The sequence below is a fragment of the Branchiostoma lanceolatum genome, chromosome 3, assembly GCF_035083965.1.
Source record: "Branchiostoma lanceolatum isolate klBraLanc5 chromosome 3, klBraLanc5.hap2, whole genome shotgun sequence".
NCBI classification, from domain to species: domain Eukaryota; kingdom Metazoa; phylum Chordata; class Leptocardii; order Amphioxiformes; family Branchiostomatidae; genus Branchiostoma; species Branchiostoma lanceolatum.
The window spans coordinates 6,966,601-6,991,444 of NC_089724.1; the positions used below are offsets into that span (position 1 = coordinate 6,966,601).

A 24,844-nucleotide genomic window follows, 5' to 3' on the forward strand; every position below is an offset into this window, starting at 1 on the left:
TTCGATGAAACTAACCGTTGAGGCCCTGTCCATTCCTTATCCATATGCTCGGGGCGTTAAACTTTGACATTTACCCGCAATGCATCACGCTGCACATTCGCACCTCGAAGTGTGAACTAGCTTATGATCGATAGAGTCATAGCCCTCCTTAACCAAATTTACAAAATTAAGTTATAAAGGCAGGTAATTAAAAGATGAAACACACTTTGAAGGCAGAAAAAAGGACCATCAGTTTGCAAGTTTGATATCTACTTTATTCATCCATCAAACTTCTTTCTGTGACTTTGAACAATAAAAAGGACCCGATGATTTTGACACGTGACGTATGTGCTCATGTTAACATCGTATCGTATGTCACGTGTCCTTGATCGTCATTGGCATGCAAGTAAACGACCCGTCCGTGAACTCTGACCCGGTTGGTCAAACTGTCGTCCATCGGATGTCCTCAGGTTGGGTCCTCGTTTGCTTCAGGTAAAGGCAAGTGGCCTGGGCAAGAAAGGAGAAGAGAAGCGGTAAGCATCATGGCTATTGAGATATTGCGCTGTCAGTGGTAACTTTAGCCTGGTTCATGCACTAAACGTTTAGCATCGAATGAATATTAGTACTTCATACCTACCGGTACCTTTTCCCCATTCCACGACCAGATAAGGTCGAGGGACTAGGCAGGTAGGTTGTTTTAGAAATGTTTGTTGTTTCAGATCTCTATTTCATATTGCCGTTCACATGAAGCATGTCTGCCCAACAAGTCCAATGCCCCCCCCCCCTCTTCACAGCCATCAAAAATCACAGACTATTCTATCAATGTTTACAACGACGGATAACTTCGAATATCTAAAATTTCCCCCAAAGCACAAAGGAAACACCATGAAATTGCAAAAGCAAAAGTTTACAAATGACGGTACGCGGTGAGACAAAAGAAACTATCTGATACGTCTTGGTCCCTGCTACACTAGAGAGCGCCCCTACCTTACAAAGTGTGTCCGTATCTACGTCAGAAGTCCTCCTGTTCGTACAGCCGATCCAGAAACTCAGCGACAGGGTCGCGCCTCCACTTCTGCTGGGACTGGCTGTACATATCGCCTTCCGTCATCGCCCTGTTGGGAACGGAAAACGATTATAACGTACACTATGCAGCAGCGCCGCCTTGCTGTTTTGTTTACACTGCAATGGATGTTCGAAACCGTTTGAAAATGGCATCTATAGTGCAGGGGGTGAGAGTGAAGATTGGTATTATCCCTAGTAGTGCCACTCTGGGCTAAGAGCTTCACAATTACTTCAATTTGCACAGCGCAAGTTTTTTTGGTTAAAAACCGTGATCATGAAGTGGTCACGATTTCTTTTAAGCCGTCAAAGAGTGCACCTTTGAGATATGAAGATAAAAGCGTGGGGGAGTATTGTACCTTTTATATGACAGAGGATACAAAGGTTAGAGTAATTGAAGGACTAGTAAAGAGAGATCTAAGAGCTTTAATCCACACAGGACACACATAGGAGATAATAAGTTCCAGTCCACGGGCAGTAGCCTTATACATTAGATGCAGTGCTAGTGAGACAATTGTGGTGATGTCTTAACGCGCTGCCACATTCGCCGTGGCGCAAAGTGCAAAACGATCATTGTGACATCAGGCGTGACTTGGTGCATCTTGTGCAGTCAATGCTAGAATTTGTGTTTTACTAGTGTGGGTATTTTGATTTGATTCGATTTGATCCCTTTGGTGCATGATGATTGACGTGAGTTTGTGAACGGTGCTCCACTCAGTGCAGGCCGGACTCCGGCTACCTGGTCGTCAGGATGGCCATCAAAAGCTTACGGGCCTCGGACTCCTCACGCCCGATGGGCGGCTGGTCCACCAGCCCCTGGTCTGTCAAAGCCCGTCGCTTTCTGCTAGCCACGCCCTCTGCTGCGGAGCGCTTGGCCACTCCGCCCGATCGCTTCCCGACAGCCTGTTCCAGGAGGTCCTTGATGTACTGGCGGGCCTCGGCCTGTTCAAGCCGGGAGGCCAGCGCGCTAGTGACCCCCTGGTCCCCAAGCTGGCGCTTGGAGGCTTGCAGTTCCTCCTGCGCAGCTGGACTGAACCTTTTCCCGATGGCCTGAGCCATCAGGTTCTGGATCATCCTCCTGGCCTCGGCTTCGCTCAGCTTGCTCGCGAGGTCACTGGTGAACCCTTGGTCACCCAGAGCCCTGCGGTCCCTGCGAGAACAGTGGAACATTCTTGTCATGCATCTTTTTTCCAAGACGTTTGAGGATCATCCATGACTACTGACAGTTTGCTCAAGCAAGAACGGTTCAGTGAGGGAGAAGATTCAGAGATCTTGTCTTTTGTATCAGGATTGAAATGACTATCCATATTTCACTGCAGCATTTTCGTTACCAGAATGCAGTATGTGGTACCTGCACAGACGGCTTTTTTTTCTAAATCTTGAGAGTGGTTTAAATGAAACCAAATGCAATTTCTTTCTTGAGCACTTGCACTGTCTTTGTCAGGATGATCCCCAGAAGCTGCACACCACCCTCACCTTTTACCCTGTTTAGCCATGAGGCTTTGGAGCAGCCGGCGGGCCTCGGCCTCCCTTAGTCTGACGGACATCTCGCTGGTGATCGACTGGTCTCCAAGCTGCCGTTTCTCTCTCATTCTACAGTAGAAATAAGCAACATTCACGTGGTCCTACGAAACATTCACGTGATCCTTAGAAACATTCCCGTGGTCTTCAGAAACCTTCATGTGGACCTAAGAAATATTCACGTGGTTCCAAAAAACATTCACGTGGGCCTAAGAAACACTCACGTGGTCACAAGAAACATTCACGTTATCCTACGAGACATTCTCGTGCTCCTAAGAAACATTCACGTGCTCCTAAGAAACATTCACGTGATTCTAAGAAATATTCACGTGATCATTAGAAGCATTCACGTGGTCCTAAGAAACATTCACGTGATTCTAAGAAACATTCACGTGATTCTAAGAAACATTCACGTGACCATTAGAAACATTCACGTGGTCCTGAGAAGAATTCACGTGGTCCTAAGAAACATTCACGTGGTCCTAAGAAACATTCACGTGATCCTATGTAGTCATCATCACCCATCAGCAAAGGTCACCACCTGTACCCTTCTACAGGCCTTGGAAACGGACACGACATTACATTGAGCACTAATGCCAACACGACATACAAACATGGAGAAAATAGAGGATATTCAACACTAACTAACGTATACTTCTGATCATGATAACATCGTCTTTATAGCATTGGAAATAGCAATTTTCAATCTATGTTTCTGATATTAACCTCTAATCAACTGGTCAATATAGGATTTATCTCAAGCCTAAAGTACAATAATGTATCAACGAGGTTGGTTTTGTACTAAGAAACATCGTTTGATATGATTTAAATGGCATTACTATCTAAATATTAGTTCTTTTTCCCTCGTAAAAAGCCATCTTCCACGTAAATTCTATAAATACGTACTGTGCGTCAACAACGTTAATGTCCGTGCATTTGCAAAACAAACATGCTTGCGTTCTGTAAAACCATTTGATGTCTGTCACGGTGTTAGGTATTTGATGTCTGACATGTAACGCTTGAGAATATAATGTTAATAGCCGTGCTTATGCAAACCTCTCATGTTATATGGCACATCAGTGGATTGTTTGAGCTAATGTTTGGAAACCGCGGTCACCCGACAGCTTTAAAGGACCAGGGCGCGTTTGATCACAACCATTGATGTACCCCGGCTGTTGAGCATTGTCGTCTGCGTTGTTAATAGCAGAGTGACACAAAAGGGCGTGTCGAACGTACAGCAGATGTTCTTTGTCAGCCAATCAGCACATCAGAACAAAATCCAGTTACGACCAAAGCAACTGAAAATGCGGTAATGTCATATAGTCTCAATGGCCATGAGAACCATTACCAGATAAAGATTCTCTTTGATAAGGAGTTAACCCCGTAATCCTTCTTTCTATTTTTTTCCGATTCATCTTCGATATAACATTATTTGCAAAGTCTTGCTTCTGTCATGAAGGTGTAATATTTTGACATTGATAGTCATTTTGCAGGAACATACATAGATGTAATATTTTCATCAAAATCTTCAATGAGTCCGCGGCAGCTCTCAGACTTGCCGTATTTTTCCTTCGATTTTCGTGAACACCTGGTCAATTTTCTTTCTTTGATGCACAATTTCCATGAGCTCAATTCGATCTTTAAAAAAAAGTCTGTTGCTCGTATAGATAATGCATACATCCGTACAAAGCAAGTCCATGCCGACTTAACCTCAAATAAGCGGCCCATTTATCATCAGTTTAAAGCTTCTGTAAATGTTCACTAGATCAATGCACAACCATTACATGGCTTCAGTCGGTTCCATCCGCCAGATTACCATTTTATAAACCCAAGAGTCATGTCAGTCCAGCGGCATAGCTGAAAAAAAGTGTGCGAATCTTAAAGCACCGAATTTGGCACATATGACTTCTAAAAAAAGGGAAAAGGGGGAATCTCAATTTCCCCCCAATATCAATTTACATGGCATGTTTGCTCCAGACAGCCTTTTGTGCCCTGGTATCGAAATTAAACGAACGGAAATTTGGAAAGAGTACGCACATGAATCGATATAGTACATGCCTCGGGACTCACATTTTTGTCATACACTGCTTGAAATGTATTCTTTTGGGTGGGATTTTTTGCTATTCCCTGACCAAACGTATATTGTTGGCTCATGTGCCCTGGTATTGAAACCAAATGACAGGAAGTTTGGATAGAGCTTTATATGCATATGCCAAATGCCCATGGGACGTCATTCACATTTTTGGCATACACTGCTCAAATTTGTGGGATTTTTCAATTTTTTGACCAAAGATGTAAATTTTTGGCTCTTGCGCCCTGGTATTAAAACCGAATGAACTGACATCTGGTATGGGAATACATATACCATATGCACACAGTACTTCATTCAAATGTTGGTGCTGTTATATTGTACTCGGTATAATCTTTCCAGGAGTCAAGAACCTCAGCCTTGCTGCCGTCACTACAGTGAAACCTCTCACATGATGCCATCCGAGGATAAAAGTGGATCAAACGGAGTCCAGAAAGCTTCACTTTACGTCCTCGAGGATGTCAGTCTTTCTTATCCCTGTCAATCCACACACCACGGATCACCCCAATGGGTTTCGTTAACGCAAATGTAACTCTGCGAATGATGCTAAGACATCAGTTACTAGTATTTAAGGCTATTGCCCTCATCAGCTACTCTACAAGGCCTGTATACGCGACAAGATTCTTTCAGCAAACAGGAAACGAACAAAAAAAGAGTGGCGTACAAAATAGCCTCTGACTTTTCCACTGGTTTGAAATGGCGATTGGTCATGGTTAAGAAATTCACACAAAGTCAAACATGTTGAAAAACATAAATATCTTATTCACTAAAAAATGAGTGAACGCTAACGCAGAATATTAATTTTGTGTATACCATATGCATCTTTACAGATTTTTCTGGTCTGGTCTGATCACAACATATAAGCAAACAGCATTTTTTTCATACTCTGCCAAAAAAGCCAAACTATCTTCCTGCTTACTGTAGTCTTGGGAAATGGAATACTGTAAATGGATTTAAACTCGCGGAGATTTGATTTCGAGGCAGGGAGAAAATGGCGTGTTCGCGGTGGTTTTAAGTTCGCATTTGAAACAACAGTAGCGTTACAGTCACATAATGGGAACACTGGTGGCTTTACAGACAACCAGTCAAAAAACTGATAACTGCGAATTTACCATAACGGGTACCTCATAATACTGTACAATTTACATTTCGTAGTGTTTAACAAAGAGAGTAGGTTGGCAAAAATTTTCGCGGTGGTTTTAAGTTCACGCTTACGAGTTCACCGCGGAAAACCGCGAACATTTATGCATTTACAATATATTCATGCGGCTCGGGGCAGGGAAATGGCGTATCGTTTGACACGTGCTTCCAGATAAAACGTCAACGGGGCTCAGAGCACTTCATTCCGTGATATCTCCGGGGCTCTTACCACCCGAGCGTTCATTGAGTGAGATTCTTGTCCAACGGATATAGAAAGGCTTATCGGTCTAATGGTATGAAGTCGTCACGACCGACGCGGCTTGCGCTTTGTCGGCAGATTCAATCTGCAAGGCTGTCATTAGTTTTTGAATCAGTGCCAGAAACGGTTCCATGACTCTCTCTTTAACACGGTGGTCTGTTGCTAGAGTTTTTCCCGTTTCTAGGCGCGTTCGGCAAAGTATTGGGTTACACCAGGCAACATTTCGACACAACATTTTGGCTAACGGTAAAACCATGAAGATAAACAAAATATTGGGGATGGGAAAATCTTTTCAAAATAAAGCGAAATTAGCGAGTTTACACACTTTGAATGATATTGTTTTGCACTGAATGTCTAATTTTTTTGCCTGATTTTGAGCTCCTGAGCCTGGATTTGACCACTGTATATTGATTTATCGATTCAACTTTGTTAGAATAGAAATGTTCCAGAAGTTTATAGCTGTTTACATGACAATGCAGTAGTGGCGCTGAGTGTGGCTAAGGGATGCAGATCACTGATTCTGCTAAACTCAGCATTACAACATTCGAATATATAGTCGTTTTAAAAATCTTTAGTGAGTTATATTTGCAAGTTCTTGCCCAAGGGCTAATTGCAACGTGAAACAATGTGCAGAAAACACAGACAGTGCAAGTTAACAATTAATGGTGACAAGTGCTGACTGTTCTAAGAACTGCTACGGAATACAATCTAAGCATTTTGGGTTTGACTTTTTTTGCATGCAGTATTTAGTAACGCCGTTTGGCTGTAGCTGTAGTGCCCCAAAAATCCATCCTTATTCCTTTTTCAAAATTGCAGCAACATGCTATGAATCAGGACGACCATTCTGGATGGCACAAAAACATCCGGCAAGGCGACGTTACGCCCGTGTCATCAAACCTTTTAGACGTCTTCTTCACAGCCCACAAGAGCTTACCGTAATCCATGGATCAACGCCCCCTATCGGAAGTCATTGATAATAATAATAAATCTGCTCCCTGAATTCCAGAATTCAACACAAGCCTTCACGATTCACGGAGAAGCCAATAGACACATTAGATTTGTTTCATCGTTAACTTGATAAAGTGAAATGAAGTGATAATCCGGACCAGATTCTGCGAGGGTACTGCTGAGAGGCGGACAATTGATTATGCCCACTTAGGGGAAATTTGTCTTCTTGAAGGGAACGTTAACGCTAATCAAACATCATCTCAATAATGCTTTGGTTCCAATTGCGCCGGTGCCCGTCGGGGATGTAGTACCGTCCGGGCCCCGAAGCCACAAATTTGTGCCGGGTACCTCCCGGTGCTCGCACGATTAGCTCACGGCGTCTGTTTGTTACCGGGTGCCGCGAATTGATTCGGGGTCCCGGCCGGGCCCCAAAATAGCCCGGCAGCCGCAGGGTCTCTCACGGGGCCACGCAGGGGTCACGGCCGAAAGTGCCAAAAAACAGTCCGTGAACTACCCGGCGGGGCCCCTTTTTCCAATTAGGACCGTAGCATAAGAAGGGTAGTGGCACACATGGAAAGAAATGTATCTGATTTCTTCCAAACGTCACATTTTTAGAAAAATAGCGGAAGATAAACCAAGCCATCACAGTACCGGAAAAGTGGGGCAAGATTTCTGAGAAGAGAATAGAAAAAAAATCATTCTGGTTTTGATTATCTTTCTCAGGTAATATCTCCAAATCGCGTTACAAAGACGTCCTCGGGCGCCTCCGCTATAAGAAGGCAGAGGCTTTTGTTGGAAAGATAAGTGATCAATAGTCAAGCTGATCCGAATGACGACTCTATCCCCTCCTTACTTCAAATGCAAGGATTACAAAAAAATACACACATTCCTTTTACCAATTTGTTTCAAAAACTTAGGTCGAGAGTCGCTCTACCTGCTTCGCTAAGATCACAAACGACAAGGGAATTAATTTGACCAGGACGACCTAAATCTTTACGGTTTAGATGCTTACTAAGCCTTACGAGAGCTGGGATGAAACCAATGATTATGACATGTTGCAAGTCTGTCGGCAGACTTGCCTTAGAAATAAAACATCAAATTCCCTGTGACCAGCCTTGACCATATCAAATAAAACTAGAATAAGTTGTATTTCAAATCGCACAGTCTTGTCGAAACGTAAAGACAGTGGTGTCATTTTTGGAATGATGAAGATGGCGTTTAATTCAACGTCTGAAGTACACGAGGCTGCACCGCTTTAATCGAAGACGTGAAAGTGCGCAAAACGTGCTTTCACCATGTATTCTCAACCTGACTTTGCAATAACACTAACATCAGCACCAAGGTTAGAAGCGACTTGTTCTTGAAAAAAACCCGGATACATTTCCTCCCTGTCTCTCAATTTCAATCACATGTGAAATCTCTTCATCCCCGGAACCGGGCGTCGCAATTCATATGTTCGCTATCTCATTTCTAGAGAGGTCTGGAATTCGTCACGGCGGATTCAGTCTGAATGGAAATATGGATAATGCAACAGGTGCTAGGGACACAAATTGTTGTAGAGCATAGGAGGGATCATTTGTGAATTATCAGAGCGAGTTGTTCTATCAGTGCACACGAAAGCCCGTCCTTTCCATGATTGAAACAAAACAGACGAGAACATGTAACTAGAAGCTGAAAAGCCAGCCGTGTCCACCAACAAATTAGCAGACCAAAACCTTCATCAACTCCAGTCCACAGTAGGAAGTCAAACAGCATGACCATTAGTTGTTACAATACGTTATGTATAAACGTATGGTTGAGAATACGTAACGTGTGGTTAGTCGGTGCTTTCTAGGTAGGCAGCATGTTTCCATTATCATTCACTTCGAATGAAAGTGACAAAAGTAATTTGAAAAAAAAAACACATAAAACCGTCAACCAATCTGTAACAATGTTTGTAAAGAAAAGAAACAAATGCAAACCCTTTCAGAATTAATTTGCTCTTTTTGTCGTCTTTTACTGTACATCTGCTGCCGCGAAGCTCTCAAAAACAACAAATGTTGTGGCAGGCATACTATTTGAATCTGTCTTATCAATCGCAATACTATTACTCTCCGTGTTTTGCGGAGAGACGTTATGAAATAAAATCATGATTCTGTGTAAAAAAAAAGTATGGTAGAGATAACGTTAAGTTCAAAGCATGATCAAAAAGATGAATAACACAGACACAGTACTGTCTGAATTGTTTCTTCTCTCTTCAGGGTTCACAAAGACCCATTGTTGTTCTCAATAGTTAACATACACTAAAACTTTTTGCTAAAAATGTAAAAAAGAAAATGAAAAGTACTGTCTGGGTGTGTCTTACCGTGCCAGTGTTGAGTCGCCCGTCGGTAAGGCCGTCACGGCCAGCAGGACTAACGTGTACGTCAGAAGGAGAAGCAGCCAGCTCAGTCCGCAGCGCATGGTCGTAGTCTTCACCTGTTGTCTCACCTGGCGTCGGTACGTATGAGAGCACGGAACGGAGAGAGAGAGTGTGTTAACGTGCGCTGTCCGCCACCCGTTCTCTTCTCAACTACTTTCTAGTGTTGATTCACAGGTACTTATGCCCTGCCAACGGTCAGAACCAGTGATTTATAGAGGGACACAAGGAGCCCGGGTCACGTGGCAGGGTGATGACGACAGTCCCTGGAGATGGACTCCCCCATTAATTTCGGAGGGGGCGATAATTCGGCTAATTTGTTTTTTCTTTATTGGACTCCCATGCGATTCTGGCGTCGTTAATGGACCGCAATAAAGAGGAAACAAATTAACTACTACCGTAACTACTGCATGATGTGTAATTTTAACACACAGATTAGGTTTTAAAAACTAAGTTTTAGATGCACTTTATGTAATAAGGGGTCAGCCCCAGTGATGAAGATGTTTCTTAATGCTTCTGCTTTCTGGGAACTGCTTCCTGTGGCGTAAAGAAAGTGTGGATTAGCGTCAAATAAATCTAATCATTTCTGCTTTGTAGGTCATGCTATTTCTCAAATTGCGTAGTTTCAGATATTAGCGGTACCTAAATGCAATTATTTCTATTCTAAAGGTCATACGATATATGAAACTGCATATTTCCAAATATCAAAAGCTACTACGGATTTAAAGCGTATCTTTAAGACGAAAACAGCCGATCTAAGATTACTCAAGCTTTCTTTTTTTCAGACTTGTAAAATTGAAAGCAACGATTGAAATGAAATATCAAAGAGAAACACCGTAGTTCAATTCTACGTATAAACTAGTTCCACGTCAAGTGATTCCTCACAACAACAAAATTACGCTGACGTTGACAAATATTTCGGAAGATTCGCCAGTAAAACATCAGTTCTATAGAATGAAACGTCTGATGACGTAGACGTCACTACGTGGGTGAAACCAGGACATTACATGTACATATATCTAATATGACGCAGAAATGACTCTTTTTGACGTTATTTAGGAAATATAGGACTCTACCCACTTATACTTAAGCTTCATTGAAGGACCTAGTGGCGCGAGTACTTCGATGAAGGAGTTCTGAGTGGGCGTTAACTGGCAGACGAAAATCTCACAAAATGGATGTCTATTATGATTTTCAAAAACGTAATCTTGGGCACAAATTTTCCTTACCTGTTTCGCAATATGTACAATGACATTGATTAAAATGGATAGTAAAAAACAATGTTATTTCAAGGAGTTTAAAAACAACGTTAAACCTCATCGGTTATTTTAATAGTGTCAACTTTTTCAAAAGTTGGAATGAATAAAAAACCCACTGATTGATGTGAAAATTCCCATGATACCTTTCCATCACTATCTTGCTAATTAAAACTTCATGGGTCAATCTGCACAACTTTTTAGAAAAGTCATTTACTTGATCGTGTACATACGCACTCCGTCTCCTTTTGGCACTCAAATGATGAGTTAACAAAACGTTTTTAGAAGCTGTGTGTTGTAATTTGGGCCACGTTTTCCCCAACATATTGCAGGGTGCGTTTATGAAGGTTAGACATCCAGATCAACAATATGTAGAGACAATTTAAACTCTACAACTGATTGAAATTTGAAAATTTACTTCCGGGCATTTCGAGTGACATTCATCTATTTTCTTTAGCGTCACTAGTGTATTTCTACTAGGAAAGTGATGGCTGTCACTCGAAATGTCTGGAAGTAAATCTTCGAATTTCATCCAGTTGTAGAGTTTGAATTGTCTTTATATATATATATATATATATATATATATATATATATATATATATATATATAGCAAAGTTATACTATTTCATTTCTTGTTCCATGAAAACACTAAAGCTACCATGATAGTACTAGTATAATACATTGTGTTGTAAAAGTTCAATGACGGACAAGTATCAGAAAACGTGAAAGAAAAAAAGAAGAATCTATATTTCGGTAGTATGTATAGCCATTGTAAACCTTCCTGACCACTTTTTTTTTCATTTGCAGGCTCGCATTAGTACTAGTATGGGGTTGCCAGAGGATGTCATCCATTAATCAAATCAACATGGCCTTAGTAGCTCACAAGAGTTCCGACTTCTCTTCCCCTATTCACTTCATTGATTCCATACAGCCACAATGTTTTGATGACAAAAGAATCATTCGTCACATGCGTTACAGAATCCATCGACCTTGCATCAGTAACAGAGATCTTTGTCATATGTCAACATAGCAATTCCCTGACTGTCTACCAATGACGTCACACATTGATATTTATACTAGCCCCGTCCAATGAACCATTTGAGCTTCTCATGAATTAACCAACTTTACGGTTCAAACAGGTAAACCCTAGTAACCTTTCAATACTCCATGGCCATTGATGTACAGAAAACTCGTTTTCTACTATCTCGAACTTGTTCAAAGCTAAATCTATATTGAGATCTAGGCTGTTTGGATTTTTGTAATTCAAATTCAAACATGTCAGACGTGTCCTTGTATTAAACCCTTTCTAAAGTCTTAAGGTATATGAACTTAAGGATCAGATTTTCGTGGAGAGGACATACGAGGTCATCAGCAGAATTGTCAGATAAGCCCTTAAGTTTGTGTTTCGAGGCGACTGTGACAGGCTGTGGCGTCAGTCAGAAACGCTTCGTAGTGAAGGGTTCAGTTTTTTTAAAGGTTTCCAGCAAATAAAACGGCGTTGCGTCGAAAAGCAACAAAATACATGGAGGGTACGTACGTACAATGGAAATGATCTGAGAATGAAGAAAAAATTCCATTTGGCTGAGAAGATGCAAAAAACATTTCATATCAATCTTGTGCGTGTTGTATACATGTAACGGAGAAGGCCCCAAATTCGCCACTTTTTTTTCTAAATCATATTGTATAAAGTAAAATATGCATATTAAAGATTGACATTGCTTGGAAGAATAGTAAAAGTAACCATAACATTGTAGCTTAACATATCAGAAATCAAGAAATCTATATGGCGAATCTAGGCTACAGTGGCGAATTTGAGCCCCCTGGCCTTCGTTACAACATTTCGTCTCACCCACATACAGGCGCTTGAAAGAAGATGTTGTTGAGCCAAAGCCTACAGCGACCCAACGTTTTAACCGGTTCTGATTGGAGCCTGTATAGTAACACTGTGCTTTTCTATTGGATTAAAAGAGTTTTAACTTTATTTCGCTGGAGATAATTGCATTTTCGGCACATCTAGGACCTTTTGATTAATGTCTTTAACTTTTCAAAGTAAAGCAAAACGTATATTTTCACTGCCATGGGATAAGAATAAGATATTCACCCACGCAAAAGGTCTCGGTTCGGAGTTTTTTTTTACGATTCGGGGCTGATCGAAAAATTGTGAGGATACGTTTTCCGCAATCCCCGATGACCAAACGACCGAAACTGCGCAACCGTAAAACGTTACGACGATCGGGCTTTTCAGAAAATATAAAAGATTACACATTGCTATTGCGATAACCGAAAAATGTGGAGCCAAAACTATCGAGGAAAATCTATGATTTGCGTCTTATTTTCCCGGACTACTTTACGATCCGGTCACTTTAAATTCCGAACCGGAATCAAAAGAGTGATTTTTTGAGGAGAATAGAAACAAAATGCTCATACAGTGAATATCAATTTTGAAACAAACTTTCAATGTTCCAAAATGTTTCTTGCTTCCGACAGAAACAAATTACCGAATATAATGTAAGTGTAGGGGATGCTACTGTGCAATATATAGTAAAGGGAGGCTGCAATGTTATTCCCCATATGAGCGATGTGTTTTCAGCTTTATATTCGTCAATGATCACTGATAGAACGGTTTTAACCACTTACATTTCCCTTCATAAACCATTCTATAAGATTAATTACCGAGAAATGTCCGTTAATGACGCAATTGAACGTTAATAACGTATGGGTGCATGTTGTTACCGCTCAATTTCGGCGGGGTTAATACAACTAATTAGATTTTCGAGATGTACTCTTAATTGAAATTTCCATTGCAACAAATCCATCACTGGTCGGTAGTAATAACGTCATGATGGAAGGACGCCACATTAACAGATTCAGTAGGGAATACAAACTGTACAGATATGCCGTACTATATTAGGGAATTCATGACATCGTCCTCGAAACTGCTTCATCACAATTCTTCCACGCTGAAAACTACACTTCTCCTAAAGTCACAGAACCTACACATTACCGGAAAAAGTATGTGTGTGTTGGGGGGGGGGGGAGGTGATCTTCCATTGCTTTTATTCTATACTTCTACTTTGTGTTATGTTTACGAATTCTTGCCATACTTTGTACCATGTACAATTGTCGTGAAATAAAGTTCTTCTTAAAACAATTGTCCCGCATTATCATTGTATTACATTTATTTTCTTCATCCTGTTCCTGGCACTTGAACTCCGGCCAAGAATTTTCAATAAATTTACAATTTGTACGATGAGAATTCCTGTATTTGGTTAATGTATAATACTAGTTGTTTTGATTTAGATTTTGTATAGTATTAGTTGTGTAAATTTGAGTTAGATTTTGTTAAATGTAACACGTGTTTGCCTAAAGTACACAATTCATCGTCCTCTGCTGCGCTGAGGACGCTGCCATGTATTTTATAGATGAAGGAATGTACGAATCAATAAACGGACTATAGATAAACTTGCTTAAAATGGCTCCCTCTGAAGAACATGTTATGAAATGCATACTCAGTCTGGGAAAAGCGAGGAAACGGATTCTGTCCGTATACATCCTGGAAATATCGAAATGCTTTCTCCATGTTCTCCATGTGTGCTGAAAGTTTACGGCAAGGTACCACAGCTTCAGTTGAGAGCAAAAGATTTGTGCCCGATGAAATGCATTGAAGTTGTCTTGCCACAACATACCATATTTTTTATGTGTATCCATTTTGTATTCGAGCATAAAATGATCCTGACAATCTTTACGCAACAAAATAGTCGCAAAGTCATGATAGCAAGTGTGATATTTTACACGTACTGGTCTTATCTAACACTGCACGAAATGGCCACGTATCCTGACGGATCCGACGTATCCGGAATCGGGCCTCATGGCGTTTCCGAGCGAATCCGGAAAAATCCCAGTTCACTGTTCGGATACTGAAGTGCCCGCAGATCCGACCAATTCCGACGCCGTATTCTTCTGGATCCGTGATGCGCCTCGGATACCCGAAGATATTTGCGCGGATCCCTCTTTTTTTTGATATTTGGAATGTTCGGATTGTTTGTATGTCGGTAGTTGCTTCGGATCCTGACGAATAAATACACACGGCACGGCATGATCTCATTTCCTGACGAATCCAGCAGATCCGGAATTGCGCATCACAGCAGATACGGAACGTTTCCGATTGGATCCGATGCACCTCAGATCAGACAATTCCGGCGCCGTATACGTCTGGATCCTTCATACGTTTCGGGTACAGATACGGAACGTTTCCGAGCAAATTCAGACAATTACCAGGTACACCTCAGATCCGGCAATTCCGACGCCGTATACGTCTGGATCCGTGATGCGCGTCGGATACCTGAGGATATTTGCGCGGATCCTTCGTTTCTAGATATTTGTCAATATGGCAGAGATGTTCGGATTGTTTGTCGGTAGTTGCTTCGGATCCTGACCAACAAATACACACTGCACGGCACGCGGCATAATCTCATTTCCTGACGGCAGATCCGGAATTGCGCATCATAGCAGATACGGAACGTTTCCGATTGGATCCGGTGCACCTCAGATCAGACAATTCCGGCGCCGTATACGTTCTGGATCCTTCATATGTTTCGAGTACAGATACGGAACGTTTCCGAGCAAATTCGGACAAATACCAGGAACACCTCAGATCCAGCAATTCTGATGCCGTATACGACTGGATACGTTTCGGGTACAGATACAATATCTACTCGGATCTTTCATTTTTTTATGTATTTGCCAATATGTTAGAAGTTCAGATTTGCCATGTTAGAAGTCATGAGCTGTCTCGGATCCTGACGTGTACGGAACACGGATTCGTGTCGGATATCCAAATTACCCACAATACACTTCTGGGCGCGACAAACGTTAACGGTTTTCTTTCGGTTAACAGCACAGACAAGAACGGCGTTTCATCACCTTCTGTGCTTAACATGGCATCGCCAGAGTCTACCATGGTCGACCAGTGATTTTTGAGTGGCTTGAGAGTCGAAGGGAATTCGGTGTAAACTCAAACGCACGAAATTGCGACGTTGTCTTCTTCGTGCATGCAATATTCGTCGCCCCCCTCCCCCTTGTAAACGCTGGTAGGGAGTTGATTCATCATTTTGAGGGACTGCCCTTTGGTAAGTACAAATTGAAAAATTCCCGTTTCTAACTAGTTTTGACGTCAGTTATCCTCCTATTGTGGCTTGACATATCATCGCATTCGCATGACCATAAGAATTCTCCAGCCGACCTGCCCTTTTACGGCGTTAGGATCTAGGAAATTTAAAATTTCAATTTGTTCATTCTTGCCAATGGTCAGCAGGCATGTGTGTCTGGTTAACGTTTCAGATACAAAATAGCAAGCAGTGGAGGGAAAGATAATTAAAGATATGGAAGGGAAGAAAATGTCATAAGTATTTGTCCCACAAAGATCCCACAGTTTGTGGATAGTGAACTAGAACTTATAAGGAGGCAGTAGTGTGCCTCAGTGATTATTTCATTCAGTTATAGCTGTGCATGTTTGATCAATATCATATTCAAGTTATAGATGTAAGTTTTACGTAGTCAATTCAACGATGCCCAGATTCATTTTTTTACACATGCGAGTATGTGATATGTTTAATATTTGTCATTGTTTCCATTTATATATATATATCCAGTACAGCATCGGCAGATACTTCCTTCACAAATGCAGCACATATTGTGAGGACCTTGGCTGGGAACAAAGCAATCAATTGTCAGATGCTCAGCTGCTGAGTACCTCAGGCTCCTTTGGTAAGTCCATCATCGGTACACTTCAATGTTAGCTGAGAGAGGCATGATGGATATCCATTGTCCCGTGTTTTTTGTAGCTGCTGTGATGAAACGAAGCCCATGTCAAAATCATGTGACATGTTCCTTAAATACGTGAATTGATATTTATTCATCATTTGGTTTTATCATATAGGAACTGGTTCATCACAAGATGGACTCCAAGCTGAGTCCAACATGCAGATACAGAAGAAATCAGCCTTGCCTGTCCCTTACCAAGAGTGCATGGAAGAAGTGAACTCAGATGTAGTCAGATAATGGGGAGAGGACGATTATACACATGCAGCTCCACGGCATATACTACTTACGTTTAAAATGTGGCGTGTCATCATGGGAGTTCTTCAGACAGTATAATGTTACTTTCTATTTTCAACCTCTGTATTTGAAATAATTGTATCTGATGGCTTTTAGACGAAGAGCTGGCCACAAATAGGGCTTTTAATACTTTAGTGGAATATTTAGAACATGTAGATAATTTTGGTCCAAGGGCACTATACAGTAGTAAATATTACCACAATGTTGTGATGGTGTTAATTGTAATACATTTCATAATTTTTCAGAACATTGTGCTTGCACAACCCCAATTTACCGACATTAACCTGCATGTGCAGTGGTGCTTTGAGTATGTGGATGTCCCTCAGCCTGTCTCAAATGAAATGGATCATTTAGCCACATAGTACTTCCGTATTGTATTGTATTTGATAGTTTTTGAACTTAGAAATACATTATGTTGAGATATGAAATGATACATATGTTACATACAGGCTTTCCCAAACTTCCTGTCATTCAAAATGATGTTTTGGGTATAGTTAAATCAGGAATGCAAGCACTTAGTCGGATCCGTTACGGATTCGTTGTTGGGTCCACCTGTATCCGTCAGTATTCACCATTTTCTTCAAAATACAGAAAAATCCCTGTACGCATCCGTCAGGATCGGTGGCATTTCCGTACAGTGTACGGCTCCGTATTCGTCGAAAATCCCTTACTTTCGGATTCTTCAGGAAATATTCCATAAACCGGTGCGGAAATAGTCGGATACGTTACACGAATCCGCATGTATCCGTCAGTATCCGCCAAAAATACAGAAAAATTCCTGTTCGTATCCGTCAGGATCGGTGGCATTTCCGTACAGTGTACGGCTCCGTATTCGTCGAAAATCCCTTACTTTCGGATTCTTCAGGAAATATTCCATATACCGGTGCGGAAATAGTCGGATACGTTACACGAATCCGCATGTATCCGTCAGTATCCGACAAAAATACAGAAAAATTCCTGTTCGTATCCGTCAGGATCGGTGGCATTTCCGTACAGTGTACGGCTCCGTATTCGTCGCAAATCCCTTACTTTCGGATTCTTCAGGAAATATTCCATATACCGGTGCGGAAATTGTCGGATATCTTACACGAATCCGCATGTATCCGTCATTATCCGTCAGTATCCGACAAAAATACAGAAAAATCCCGGTACGTATACGCCGGGAAACGAGGCCATTTCGTGCAGTGTAACATAGAAAATCGCCAGCGCTCACGAAGCGCTTAGGTGCAAGTATTCTGGCTCTACGTTTCTGACGTGGTCCCGGCAAGGGGATGTACATGTGGACATTGTCAACCTCAGGCAGTAGTGACAGAGGTTAGACACAAACAGGATAGCTAAAACCAACATGTCACAGTGGCGTTCTTGATTACATTAAAGTATGACACCTTCCAGAGACTCTTTAAGTCAAGTCAAGTCAAGTCAAGTTAAGTTAAGTTAAGTTAAGTTAAGTTCAGTTAAGCTGAGTTGAGTTACGTTAAGTTAAGTTAAGTTAAAGCCATATAAAATGAAGAGACATATTCAACAAAGTGTAATATCATTGAAATCCTGTTCGCTTTATTAGGTGAACAAATTGTGCCCAATCTTCTATTGTCGTTTTTTCTTTAATATATCATTTTCCTTTCCTGTAAATCTGATTCGAGTAGGAGAAAATCACATTGTAAAACGTAAAGACAAGTTTTCCTGAGCAAAGTAGCTTTCCTTATAATTCCCTATTTTCTAAGAAGTTGTCCTTAATTCCAAACTGAAACTGGTAACTTAAAGGTGATTTCTTTTCTTGCCGAAACACTGACTAGTATGTGGCAAACATGTTCTTTCGGTGTTTGAATCCAACACTATATATACTCTATTGTTTGCATTTGAATCATCAACCAACACCAGAACGCTTGGACAATATATAACATACAGAAAACCTTCTCCTTAAGCAAATCAACTGGCAGACTGGTGGGCAACATTTGAAATTCCAGATCTTGTGCTTAGCTTATGAGATCTGTACGTACGGAGTCGAGCTAGTACTTCCATTAACTCTTTGTGAGCCTGCCTTAAGCTACGATACAGCGATAGGGGCAAGGCAATTACAGTTCTAGCTCGATGACCTATGGCCTAAAGTAAGATCTGTTCTGGGCTACTTGTAGCCAGACTGTCGGGGATTCAAGGGTTCAAAACAGGAAGTCTTGCCATAAAAGTAGATACAATTTTTTTCACTAAACCCCTATCTCACTGGACCCGCGGCTGTTTCCTGAATTGGATTTGGGGTACCCTTGACTTTATAATGAAAATATCATACAAAACGTACAGGTATTTACTAAACAGACAACAAAACACACAAAGCGTAAAAATATTAATTTTTTTTACGATAAAATTCATTGAGCGCGCTGTCAAATCGCTCGGTCGCAGCGAGGTCACCAACGTGTCGCGGGTCCAGTGAGATTCGGACTTGAGTTCGGTCCAAAGTTCCGAAATCAACTTTCTCGCGAAATCACCGAAAGAAATATTAGACCAATTGACATTATATATGAGATTGCTTAATTAGCCCCTAGTCATTTGCCCTTTGTATGACACAAGAGTACAAAATTGCTAGATTGTCTCTAAACGAAGTAAAAGCAATCTTCATCAAATTTTGTCCCAGACAAGGCTGTATGAACAGGAAGTCTTGCCACAAAAGTAGATACACTTCTGGACTTAGTTTGTTTGTCGAAAGTTCTAAAATTAAATTCCTCGTGAAACCACCGAAAAAATATTAGACCCTTATGAGATTGCTTAATTAGTCCCTAGTCATTTGCCCGTGTATGACACAAGAGTACAAAATTGCTTGATTGTCCCTAAACGAAGCAAAACCAATCTTCATCAAATTTTGTTCCGCTAGGATGATTGATCGCATCTTCAGTGTTAAACAGTAGCGGGTCGTTTGAACCAGATGGTATCACCATCAAATCGTGCTTAATCTAATCCACCATCACATCGATCAATCGTCTGCGCAATACTTTAGGAAATAATTGAAGTGTTCACGGGTTACCAGCTAGAGAACTTCCTTGGCAAAAGGTTTTGTTTACTCAAGTTAGGAACAGTGCTGTACAAATGATTTGATAAGTAGTGAGAGTTTACGACATTGGCCAGGCCATGTGTCACCAGGTGTCATCTCCTGTCAAAGAAAGTACTTTTCCTAGGGAGTTACTTTTAATGGTTGTTCTATTTTTCAATTGTTGGAAGTATTCACATTTATTTCAGAAAGGGAAACGTTTTGATTTTGTTGTCTTCTAGCGCAAGTTTTTTTTTTACAGGGAAAGGCACGAAGTCTAAGTGCCCGTTCACACTTGTGCGTATATTCAAGTGCTGTATGAGTTGCGTATTGGACTCTTTTGTCCTGGGTAAAATTTGCGGCCGTTTTCTGTTCGAAAATCAGGCTGCACAACGGTGGCAACGGTGGGTCAAAGTTAAAAACTTAACAAACTTTGCAAACTTTGCCTACACCAAAAAAATGTCAATTCGCATCTCACTTGCATATACTAAGGAGATTTGATTTCAAACGTATACGCAAAAGTGTGAACGAGCCCTAATATACCGAGCGACCGGCGCTGCATATCATGTCCATACAGCCTACCCGATTCCTACCGCGCAACCCATAAGGGTTTCTGCAGGCATACATCTACAGTTCGTGTGTATCGCCACAAAATCAAATCAAAATACACATGCATAAGTCCCTTGGCGTCTACATGAAGATCAACGAAAGGATGCCTGAAGATAGATATGCCCTGTACTTTTCCTCTAACTAAGATAGGCGACATTTAATGGAATATACATCGGAACTCACAAACGAAAGATAGTGGATCTCACTGACAAAAAGTTGTGGATACTAGCGTCTGGCCGTTTCCAAAATGTATCCGGTTGCTTGAGAAACTGTTACCTTACAGATCGGAACTCGCACCCCAAGAAGCTTGAGAAAAACTATAATAACACATTTCTGATTGCCCAAAGACTTAGTTTGAAAGACCTGCACCGCCATCCATTTCTGTTCAATGACTTTCTCCTGCACATCGTCACAGGTAAACCAGAGGGAACTTGTAGTAAAGTGCTGCAATGAATTATTAAAGAAAAGACAATTAATCTCCAGATTATCCGTACCTACCTTGGTTAATAGAAGTGTGGTCTTGCTTGCGAAGGTTGCCTCTCGTTGCCTTCGTTCGGGTGGATGTTGCTTAGCTGAATGAAATGGCTGGAATTGGCCCCGGTATTTAAAGGGTCCGAAGAAGGGGAAACCAAACATCATTTGTAAACGATATGATAGGGACAATAAAGAACACCGTGATAGTCGTCGTTTTATTGAAAGGAAAAACAAACTTTTGGTGATCAAAGGACCATATGCCAGCTTGGGTTGGGCCTTTTTACTTCCGATGGCGGGGAAGACAAGCTGGTGTGTTATTGTAAAGGAACAAAAGAGAAGGAGCACTACAGCAAAAACCAATTCAACACTACGTCAACAGAGATGCATACGAGTTATGTGTTCTACTATACGTACACAACTCATTTATCGCGAGAAGGTTTGAATTACAGAAAATATTTGCAGATATCGTTGTGACAAATACGGGAAGTTTGTTTCGAATGGAAATTCCACGAATTGTTTTCCTCATAGTGTGTCGCCAGTGACGTAGGTTAGATGGATGTCCTAAATATTCTTTTATTCTCGGTGACATGGAAGTGACGTACAGAGGCATTGTGGGTGGAATTGACAGACGACAATCTGGTGTTATGACGTCATACACGTCTGACTTTCTGCGAAGGCAAACGACACCGTCAAACTAGAACTTTCCAGAAAAACTGTGTTAATTAAAGCAATTCGTCACCAGTACACTTGCACATTTAGCAATCGCATTTTACCGAAAACATGTATATTTTGAATTTTGTATTTTTCATACTTTTCTATTTTTCTGCTTTTATGCAGATAAAATTGTGTTGTGGGTAGTTGAACTCATCTAATGATAGTTAATTTTATTTTGTACCTGTTAACTGTATCTGTTGAACATGTTTTGGTTCGTTGTTATCTGTACTTAGCCGAGCGTGGCAAAAATGTGCAATAAAGGTCTTCATTCATTCATTCATTCATTCATTCATTCAATGAAATCTACATTCTGTAATTTGTCATTTGCAGGATTAAAGCATATGTAGCTGAGTGTAACGTCACCCTATGCGTACGGAGTATAATGTCACATGGGAGTGCTTGATAAAAAAGATGCACCACAGAAAAAATGCCGGGAAACAGACGAGGTAGTCACCATAGATTACGATTTTTCTCTGTGGACGTCAAGACTGACATTTTAAACCCAACCCAAACAAAGGCGCACAACTTTGATTTCCAATTTGTACGCGCGGAAAACCGTTTCATGTCATCGGTGTTGTCTGGCCCTTTGTCGCCCTGACACGGCATATGCGCACGAACCACCCAGTACACTCCAAACTGTCAGCCACGCTGTCGCCGTGACTTTGTGATCCTCTACTTCTAACATTACACCACTCCTGAAAGTAAACCCATCTCTTATTTCCTATAACGTAAAAGGCGGACTGTTTGCAGAAAATACATACATTTGCAACTTGAGAAGAGTATGTCGTAAAGTCCGTCTGAAGCCCGCTCTGTCCATTAAACAGGTTGGATAAAAAGGGCTTGAAGTCTGTGTCTCAATGTTTGAATGGTTTAAGTACCACTTGTGCTGCATGGAGTTACATCTCCTTTCAACGTGAAACAAATGCCGGTGAGTTGTAGGCGTACAGGTTGTCATACATTGATAAAAGGTATTACAGTTACCTTCCTTTAAAGGTGAAGCATCAAAAATGGTCTATAAATGTTTCACCGGGATAGAGAGAATGGCAGACCACAGGGAGAGGTAGAAAAAGGAAAATGATTCTGAACCAAGAATTTCTTGAGGGGCCACTTTGCTTGTCAGGCTGTCGGAGGGATCAAAGAGAGTCCATTAACAAATGTCGGTATGACTCAGGATCAAACATGTTTATCTTCATTGACGTTGATTGGTCCGGAAGAAAGTCGTGCGAGATCTCTGTCAGCGGTTACGATTGGACAAGTGGATCAAGCTCGTGTAAGTTCGGGCGTGGGTGAAAATGTGAACACACAAGGCGAATAGTACAGTCTCCTGGCTCCTGGGAATCGAACCCGGGCCGCCAGCGTACAAACCCAACACACCACGAGGCCAAAAGGTCCGGACCAGTTAGACTGGTCAGTAAGTGTTGCACCATCTCACCGCCAAGGCTTTGGTCCGATTCCCGGTGTGGGAACCACTGAAACGCACGAGGCTAGTATTATACAGTTTCCTGGCTCCCGGGGATCGAACACTGGCCCGCCAGCGTACAAACATTACGTACTTACCACTATGCCAAAAGGTCCGGACCGGTTAGACTGCAGCTGGTCAGTAAGTGGCGCTCGAACCACACTGTTACAAATGGACAGAACACATATTAGCGGGATAAGTGGTGCTGAATGGCCGAGTTTGTATAAGCCAGCGGACACGAGATCACTGGTTCGATTCCTGGCAAGACGTTGTATCCTTGGGAAAGGCACTTTCACAACTTTTCTCTTTCACCAGGTGAAAACGGGGTACATGTCTTCTGAATTCTTCTTGGGGAGGTAAAAGCCGATGGAAGAAGAGGGATGGGCTCCGCCTTTCAATACCGTGCCCTAAACACAGTTATTAACAATCCACCGCCCCTATGTCAAAAACTTCAAAGTTGTGACCAGCAGACCATACAAGTAATTGTTTTGCACGTACGTGCGGACCAGCTCTAGTTTGTAAAAGTCACAGAGGAAATATTATAGCGGCGCCTTCTGATGATTGTCCCCGCATGTATGAATTGTTCCCTAATTCAGCGTAGCACACCGGGCATATGCATGCAGCGACGGCGGCTGGGTGTATCAAAGCGAACGACTTGAATTATTACTGAATTTCTCAAAATGGCACCTATATCAAGAAAAATATGTATACGTAACGTTATAGCTGCATGTGTCCTTGCGTTTATTCTATACCTCTATTCTTTAACTATGCCTATTAGTTGTTGCCACACATTGCACCGTGTACAATTGTCGTACAATAACGTTCTTCTTTATTGCATGTACATTTTTTCACTAAACCATTGAAGATAAGGAATTCTGCGTTTAAGCCTTCGGGCATTAGTATCTTATATAAAAGACAGGTTATAAAATGAAGTGTTTGCGTCCTGTAGAAACAAGATAACTTAAAAATAGTCGGTCTTGTTCATACTTCGCAAATGTGAGGCTCAGGGAAAAGAGTTTTGTCTGAGTGTGAGTGGGCGGTGTGGGGTACTGGACACGCGCTTACCTCGTGATGGCCGCGAGCGAAAAGGTCACCATGCGGTACCGCTGAAAACTGCAACTCCTAGGCAATCAATTCTTTTCCGCCGTCACAGTTCGCCAATAAAGACCATTTTCTTCCTGAAACTACGGCTTAACACGCGCGATCTCGCTTATTTCAGAATTCTGTGATCTTAATTTGTTAAAGAATTTTTCACTGTGGCCGCCCCAACCTCCAAACACCATTCCAACAGCAGCCACAGCGGTATTGTACGAATTACAGTTTTCCAATTCAATGTATCAATGTACACAGTAGCATAGGTTTTAAGTTAATCAAGTCTGGCGGAGGCGATGTTTACACCGAAGGGCAGATATACCAGCTTTAAACTGTACAGATTTAAATAAAAATCAGCTTAACAAAGTCTTAGCTACCGAGGGCCGATAGTTGCAAAATTACTTACATACCAAACATATCATGATTTTTACACAATCATAAAGTTCGCCGCATTCCCCACACATCCTACCACCACTCTCTGCTCACAGCTGTTAGTGAGCCATTTTGTGGTCCCGATCTATGTGTAGTCATTTGCACACCACTTCATACATATCTCCTGTTTGTGAACGGAATATCAGATGTGTGTGTAAATGTATTACCACGGGGATCCTTCGTAATGTCAAACCCTGTTCAGCTTTCCTGATTGATATATTCTGTACCGCCAAACACATTCCTCCCCGTTTGTTTTTGTTCAATGCGATTGTAACAGTG

At 41.5% G+C, this 24,844-nt stretch overlaps 1 protein-coding gene and 1 long non-coding RNA gene across 2 annotated transcripts; one reads left to right on the top strand and one right to left on the bottom strand.

The window, feature by feature from the left end:
* Window positions 1-232: 232 nt before the first annotated feature.
* Window positions 233-21,048, bottom strand: LOC136429915 (uncharacterized). The gene is made up of 5 exons (XM_066420075.1): window positions 20,893-21,048; window positions 9,343-9,467; window positions 1,781-2,191; window positions 967-1,094; window positions 233-486 (listed from the first exon to the last, which is right to left on the bottom strand). The coding sequence occupies exons 1-4, from the start codon at window positions 21,031-21,033 to the stop codon at window positions 992-994; spliced, it is 780 nt and encodes a 259-aa protein (XP_066276172.1). The 5' UTR covers window positions 21,034-21,048; the 3' UTR covers window positions 233-486; window positions 967-991.
* Window positions 14,458-17,373, top strand: LOC136429913 (uncharacterized). Its single transcript, XR_010754830.1, has 2 exons — window positions 14,458-16,418; window positions 16,591-17,373. It is a non-coding gene; the product is annotated as an uncharacterized lncRNA (long non-coding RNA).
* Window positions 21,049-24,844: the final 3,796 nt, after the last annotated feature.